The 8,167-nt window shown below is 39.5% G+C and overlaps 1 protein-coding gene across 1 annotated transcript in view; it reads right to left on the minus strand.

The window, feature by feature from the left end:
• The window catches only part of FERMT3 (fermitin family member 3), a 24,221-nt gene that overhangs the window by 6,287 nt on the left and 9,767 nt on the right, over positions 1-8,167 (minus strand). Inside the window, exons 2-10 of the mRNA XM_018565021.1 lie at positions 7,575-7,746; positions 5,479-5,712; positions 5,265-5,390; positions 3,176-3,347; positions 1,763-1,865; positions 1,537-1,644; positions 1,089-1,220; positions 855-904; positions 651-775 (exon numbers count right to left, since the gene is read on the minus strand). Of these exons, the coding sequence (XP_018420523.1) occupies positions 651-775; positions 855-904; positions 1,089-1,220; positions 1,537-1,644; positions 1,763-1,865; positions 3,176-3,347; positions 5,265-5,390; positions 5,479-5,712; positions 7,575-7,734 (1,210 nt within the window). The 5' untranslated portion in view covers positions 7,735-7,746. The remainder of the gene's footprint in view (positions 1-650; positions 776-854; positions 905-1,088; positions 1,221-1,536; positions 1,645-1,762; positions 1,866-3,175; positions 3,348-5,264; positions 5,391-5,478; positions 5,713-7,574; positions 7,747-8,167) is intronic.

Below are 8,167 nucleotides of genomic sequence, written 5' to 3' on the forward strand. Positions count from 1 at the left end.
GTCTAACCACCTAACCACTCATTGCGTTGCCAATGGCACTCACAATACTCATTCACCCTCACAAAATTGATCACTGGATTTATTGCTATTTTACTCATAAATTATTTTTTTTCTTAAACGAATGATTTAACATAGTGTTACATTTGTGTTATTATGCATTTTTGGTAGTGCCAATTACATCATACATATCTGCTGTACCTGTACCTACTGTATTTATGGGTGTTCTTCTTACATAAAGAATTTAAAAAAAAGATATAATTAAAAAAATAATCATGATCTTGGCTGGTCCACTTACAAAGTATACAGTATATAGTAACAAAATCTCAACAGATTAATTCAGGATAGGCTGCAGAAATAAATCCTACATTATCATTGTACTACATGGCATATCCTGCGCATGTGTGCTGGGCATACAAATAAACCTCCTGTAATTAGATTATTTACAAATTGTTAGCAATGATCACTCCAACTACCAGTACTCGTCATTGCTGGAAATCAGATGGTACCAACACTAGAAGTACCTTCTATTCTTGTACAAAGGTCTTGATATAGCAGTACTCCCAATACCTGCTATTTAGAACTCAATATGTGCTACTCAAAAGTACAGGTAATGACATCTGTGATGTTCACAGTTTTTTGTAGTTTATTACCTTTCAGGGCCAGCAGAATCAGTGGCTCCCCTCTAGCTTCTTCTTTACTTTTATAACAAGACACGTTGGTTCCTTTCAGCATCACCCAGTTCTGTTTATAACCTTTCAGAGTCATTTTTCGTGGCCTAGAAGTAATATTATATGTTGTTTACATGACTCGGGGCATTAACACAAGGCAGCAATATGTAGAGAACATATAGTCACCTAAACACTCGCAGATATTCTTGAAGTTCTGGTTCAAGTGCAATGCTTTCCTGTTAAAGAGATAGATCAATAAAAACTGACAAATGTGTTAAGTTTTTGCAACAGCTAGCACATAAGCTTGCATAGCACTAGGATGGAACCCAAGCGAGTCAGTTTTTGTTAGTGAGAAACAACACTGCATTCACACATAAGAAAAACAGTTCAGACGTTATAAATAGCTAGTTTCTGACTTACCAAGGCTTCATTGGCAGTAGATACCTCCAGTTTGACTTCAAGATGTGATAGTGCCTCATCCAAGTCCTGCAGAGCAGGGTCATTGGGCAAATGCATAGGATCAGCAGTTACTGACAATTTATTGACGTGATACTGCATGCAAGAAAACAGAAGATAGACAATTAAACTACTGTTCACATAACATAAATCTAGTGAATATATAGATACCAAAGGTTCAATACTAACATAAATCTAAAAACTAACAAATATCCTATTCTCCTTTGCCATCCACATACCTATCTACCATTCTTTGACAAGCCATTTCTGGCAATTGCGGGCCAAACAAGCAGCAGGTTGGTATCTACACTCCAACAACAGCTAACATTGAGTTTATGCTCCTCAGTATATGTGGTATTCAACCATCAACAGGGGCAAGAGAATGATTATTATCGACAGATGAGTGAAATACCTGAAGAGCAGCAAACACCATCATCTCCTCGTCTGTGCATTCTGTTTCCTCTAACAACACAGCCCAACGGGCTTGCTCGAAAAGCAGGTTAATCCGGACAGCATCCATCTAAGGATATGTGTAAATTAATTATTTTCTTAGCTAGTCATTATATGCAAAACAATGACCACCCATTGATATAAATAGGTTTTTCTTGTAAGTATGCCTACAATGTACAATTTCTCACCTTTGGGTCCAAGTCATGGAAAGTGAAATATTTAAACTGCAACCACAATCTGTCTCCTTCTTTCACTCCCTGCTGCATTAGAGATTTGGAAGAGTCAAGCCACCTGTATAACATAAAATGAGAACATGAGGATTCTGATCCATCCCTGATCTTTGTCTAAAAACATAATTTCTCTTCTCTCTTCAGTCTACGACTAGTCTGCTATTTGAGGAATCGTTTCAGCAACTAGTGTTAAAGCAAGATTCACAATTTTGCATTAAGGTAACGTGCTATAAATTACCCTGCAATGCACAGTACCACATATAACTGACTGCAGTGCCATTTATTTTAAATAGCAGCCCCCCCAATGCACCATAAAACACGTATTTCAGCCCACCACAAAGACACAAATGTGAACCATGTACATAGGTGTGATATGTTTAAAAAGGAAAGGTCCATTCCCATTATAATGTTAATTGTGATGCATTGACAGTCCATTTTTAAAGTATGTTTAAATTTCACCTTCTTGCAACTATGGCAACAATTGTGTTGCTCTGTACACCATCTGCTTATAGCAAGCTTTGTCCACCATTATTTCTCTTAATACAACATTAGCACTGATAATGTGATTATTTAAAGAAGGTCACTGCAATGGATTACAGAGCAAGAGCAGTAAGAATCTGTAGTGAGGTTTTTTTAAATCCTTGGAATGTAATGCAGGTACGGCTTAAGGAAAAAAACTTTTTTTTAGAACTGGATAGAGTGGCAAGGGGATTGGAACTACTGTCAGGTTTTTATTGGTGTCTGTGATTTCCTCTCTCTAAATGTCCTAATCACCAATGGAAATTGAAGTGAGGGTAAATCCAAAATGTTGAGTTGCCACCAGTATAGGAATATAGGGGTAATCTTCCAACAGGGACACTTGTTACCATGACAAGTGTCTAAGAGGGGATTTCTTTCACATTATTATTTTTATTATACAGTATTTATATAGCATTGGAAATATATCCTCTCACTTCCTGTTGAGTCTACAGAACAGGAAGTGAAGGGAAAACAAACAAAAATAACCCAGAGTTTTAACCCTACCCTACTGAAAATGAGAACAGTTCTGGCTTTAGATGTACTTTAACTGGGTGAGAGTGTTTTTTTTTACTAAGTAAAGTTTTCTCTTTAAACCTATTGTTTTAGACAAGATTAAATAATGCATGGAAATCATCAACTATCTTACTTGATTGTGAACAACTTCATGTCTGTATGTGTACTTTCTGTAAAAATAAAACTGTATAAAATCGTTTTTTATAAAGTTTGGATGATGGAGATTAATTATGTAAATTTCTATAAATTCAAATATAGGTGTGGTTTAAGTTTTACTAAAAAATGAAGATGAATGGTCTTAGCAAAAGAAAATAATGGAACACCGAGCACACTCCATACCTGGCATGTATTGCAGATTTCTCCACCACTGATGTTGGTTTGTATCTTTTCTGTATATCCTCGGGGGCGAGTCCAGTGCGGCAGACAGAAAGTGCTTTGTAACAATCCTGCCCCTCAGGACTGCCTATGAAGTGTGAAGGGACCCCCCCTACCTGCACCTGTCCTGCATTGACTGTGATAAAAAGAAGAATATGGAAATAAGATGGGGAAGTAACAAAGGGAAACCGTCACATAAATACGGGAAATGCATATTGTGGAAGTGAGAAAGAAAAAAGTTTCTTATTACAACATTTAAAATTGTCTTATGCTTATAGACTAAAGACTAAAGGCTCTGACTGCCACAAATATGATCCCCAGAGGCAGATGCATGATGAGATATTATAGCTTCACCACAACTGGAGTGCCAAGGTTGCCTACTCCTGGGCTAAAATAAAATATCTTCATATATCAGAGCATTAATACTGTTAACGAGAGGCAGTTCGAACTTGATCTTCCATGAACGCAGACTGTGGAGTGCCACCGTCAGACAGAAGAGTAGCCATCAAGTGGGAATTAAACTTACTAATAAATGAATGGTTGTTTGCAAATTAAAACACAAGTTTAAGGCCTCATTCACACTGGAATCGGCCCGCACGTACAACTCCGTGCACGGCCATATCGGGCAGCTCCCAGGAAGGACGGGTGCTGCATGTGATTAGTACGCAGCCCCCGTCCTTCTCTATGGGACTACCCGGCCGTTCGCCCCCCCTACGCTCACCTCAAGTGCAGGTCCATAGGGGTGCATGTTTCCTGGTACGCTCACCCGCATGGACGTGTAGGGTGGGTGAGCGTAGGGTGCGTATGGCCGCATAGTCCCATAGAGAAGGACGGGGGCTGCATACTTTTTCTAGGTTAGTGACTCATAGGGGTTGATTTACTAACCTTATAAACACACCACGAACATGTATACACCTCTGTAGTGTGTTCCTTCCCAGCATGATCTATGGGTGGAATCTAAACACCTTTGTAGTGTGTACACACCCAGCAGGTGTGTTGTGCAAAGCCCTGCCCTGAATTGCAAGGTGATGTTGTGTAAATTAGCTCTACGTTGTGTTGCTTGCGTTGATGAATGCAGGAATGTAAATGCATGAGCTAACCATTTTTGTCTAAACTGTGAAGCAGCATTATATATGCATCATGTGCATGATTTTTCCATATATGGCATTAGTGGAAATATGCTTATAGAGACTTTTTGGTTGATAAATACGCTTTGCTGTGTAAAAATCACACGCACCTGGTGCGTGCGTGTGTTTAGGTTAGTAAATCACCCCCATAGTATTGAAACAAGAGGATCGGGCTGATGTCAAGGCCGCTAGTATTTTTAGAAAGAGAGATCAGCAATGTCAGCCTCAATGCTTCTCCAACAAAGGTTTCCTATACATTCCAATTCATGGGCAACTTTGGCTCTCCAGCTGTGCTTTAACTACAAATTCCAACATGCTTCTGCCTCTAGGATTTATGCCTGTAACTGGCAGTCTTGCAGTGCCTCATGGGACTTGTAGTTCCACAACCGCTGGAGGACCGAAGTTGCCCACCCCTGGGTTAATGGAAACCTCACTGAGAGAGAAAAACAACGGCCATTGGTGACCTCTCCCTCCTAAAATACTAGTTGCTTGGCTGCCATCCTAAATCAAAGTCTATATCACTTTCTAAGTTGCTGAACAGAGCATGAATGCAATGTGGGTGGTCTGCCTTAAGCTGCGTGCTTGCTCCCGTCCCTCAGCGAGTATGATCTGCCTGTCCAAGATAGGCAGATCGTACGTTTTTTTAATTACCTTACAACCATCGCAAGACAAAAGTCTTGCGATGGTTGTAAGGTCTGTGGCCAGCATTAGAACAATTGTCAGATTTTTATGCGATGATAAGTCAATTATTTCTGCACAGTTTTGTAGGTTTCTGGAAAATGAATGTGAGATATTGGACTTGCATAGCATCAGGGCTGGATTTACCATTAGATACAATATTCATGTGCCTATTGGTGAGAGTCACTATGTTGACTATTGTCATAAACATACATAATGTAGATAGGTGAAAAGACATATTTCATTACCATTTGAAGGCTGTAAGCATGTAAAATCAAAGATCTCCTGAGTCACTGGGTCTTTCTCTTTCTTCTTCTTTTTTTCTCTTTCTTCTGGTGCTTTTAGAAATGAAAGCTCCTCTGGATGTCTTATACCTGGTGACAGTAGGCCTAGTTAATACTGGGTGTGGTCACGTCTAAAATGTCTATAAAGTATTCTGTTGCTTACAATTCAGTCACTTACCCAGGACTTTACAGACCTCAGCGCAGGAACCAAATGTTGTGCTGGAGAAGCAGACTCGGATTCTCAGTGAACGCTGATTAGGCAAAGATAAGATAACTGGTTTGTGTTGGGGCATGAAGTGGAGAAGGGCATCAGCCTGGATACCATATTTGTCCAGAGTCCAGTTTGTTTTTAGAAGCCACTGACGTTTCTGCTTCCACCACAAAGCATGGTCAGACCAGTCCCGTGAAATACCTACATTGGGACACAGCAAGAAAGCGATATCAACCAAATGTGAACAGGCACAACTGTAAGTATGCCGATATGCTCTCCACTATAACTGCTAGGTTATTTCACACTGTGCCCAGCATTTTGCAGCCCATTCATAAAATGCAGGCTATGGTGTGCAGCTTGCAGTACCTTACAGAGTTCTCCCTGCTAAACGTTACAAATTGATTGGAGGAGAGACCAGTCACATGACAAGTCATGTAACCAGACTCTCCTCAGGCTTTTAGTGAAATTATATTTTATATTTTCCTTTTTAAATATGCATCTAAGTGTTGAAGGTAGGGGGAGCTTTGAGAAAATGTGTATCATAATTAATTTCAGAAGAAGCAGGAAAATTGAAGGATTATCTGTTGACCAAAACAATTTTCAAATTAAAAATGAAGCCTAAACTTTTGTTTTTAAGTTTTGGATAGTAAGGGATCCAAAACCCCTTATAACCCCCTTATCACCCCTGTCAGGAATTTTACCATCTGTATCCCATTGGGGAGATTACCCTTCACTTCCTGCCCAATAGCCACAACAGAAAGTGAGAGGAAATCCCTCCAAAGAGAGGGAAATCCCTGGTGGTCAGCAGGATCAGCAGAACTAGTGTTCCCATGGATTCCTGTTCTGATGACAACCCAGAATTGTGGATTTTCTTTAATTTTCAGTGATAATAGTTACCTGGGCAAATAGCAAGGTGAATCTCCCAGTTCACTCTATCCTCAACTAAAAAAAATGTGGCTTCAGTTGCACTCTAAATTTGTTTTAGGCAACTTAAGGCCCCTTTCACATGAGCCTGCCAGTTTTTCAGCCGGACCCGATTGGATGCTCTATGCAAGTTTATGGACAGCCGTGTGTAAACAGACGGCTAGGTCCTGAAAAACAAATGGATCAGAGATCCGTTTTGACAGATCGTATCATACTGGACCGGAGGTAATGTGAAGTAAACAGACAAGCACCTGTTTACTTCCGATTCCCCATAGATACTGGACCGGGGGTAATGTGAAGTAAACGGACAAGTACCTGTTTACTTCCGATTCCCCATAGACAGACACGGGGTCCGGCAGTTTCAGTTATTTCCTGCATCGCAAGATGGAGGCAAAAACTATACGGACACAGATCCATCAACTCTATACTGCTGTGATCAGGAGAAGATCAGCCCGTGTGAAAGGGGCTAAGTCTTAAGGTACGTTATTGAAATCTTTACATGCCATCCCTAGTTCTCCAACTGTGGTCTGCAGAACTTTCATTTCTTATGAGATTTTCTATCTGACCCTGCTGGTAGTCATTGTAGTAATTGATAACATCAGATACTGTATGGCTGTTGCATAAGGCTACTTTAGAGTCATTTTGAACTATAAATTAGGGAAAAAAATTTTTTAAATGTAAATTATACTATATTAATTCAGACTCTTTTTAATTAAAGTTATACTGAAAACATTTATTATTGTGACAGTATATAAAAAAAGGAGTGTCTTATACAACCAGGCATAAAGTATGTTCACAGACCTGTGCTCTAAAGAAAATGACCTCTAGGCCAAGGCTTGCCTGATGATGTTTTCCTGTATGGAGTCATACTGGCCGATCTATGCTCAGCTTCTGCTGTATTCTCTGCCTTTGTGCAAAAAAAAAAAATATCTTCCTCTTTTGTATCCCTTATGTTATTTTTGTGCTTAAACTGTCAGGCATTGACAGGCAGTGGAGGAAGTACACAACCACATAGCAGGCCTGGGATAAGCTGATTACATTAGAAAGCACATTTAACGGATATTTCATATTTTCAGATAACAGTGGTAATAAAAGTATGAAATTGTAGAAATGGTATGTGTTTTGGCAAACTGCATTACCTGTTTTTCCCACCACTTGTAATATAACACCTCCAATGTGCATTTCCCCAGTCACACGAAGTATCACTGGTTCAGCATCTTCTCCTAGTTCCTCAATATAGACCCTCAGCTCCCAGGAGGAATCTATATAATCACCACTGGATGTCTTAATTCCAGCCATTCTTCAGTCCACCTGTGTTTATCACAAATAAGAGTTTAGGCCATTTGTCTTAAATTATAATGAGGCATACTAGCAAACGTACATGACTGATGGATTTGTTAATTCCGTCCCCTCAAAGCAAATTCCCGATAAATACACGGACTGCACAACATGGGTTTAAATGGCCACAGCAGCTCTTTATTTAACAACATAACAATTAACTAGGGATGCACAGATACCAAGTAGCGTACTTGGTACAAGTACAGATACTTTTCTAGCTACTAGAGAAAAACTCAAAAGTTGGGAGGCAACGGGGCTACTGGGCACAATATTGTTTTTCACATTTTCTAGATATTTATTTATATCCTTAGTGCTTGGTAGCTCTTATTTCACATTTCACCAACTGGCGCTGATCACCCTATTGTTTGTGTATATATATATATATATATAGTAT

This window comes from Nanorana parkeri, unplaced genomic scaffold (genome assembly GCF_000935625.1).
Source record: "Nanorana parkeri isolate BGI_ZX_2015 unplaced genomic scaffold, ASM93562v1 scaffold25, whole genome shotgun sequence".
Classification (NCBI taxonomy): Eukaryota; Metazoa; Chordata; class Amphibia; order Anura; family Dicroglossidae; genus Nanorana; species Nanorana parkeri.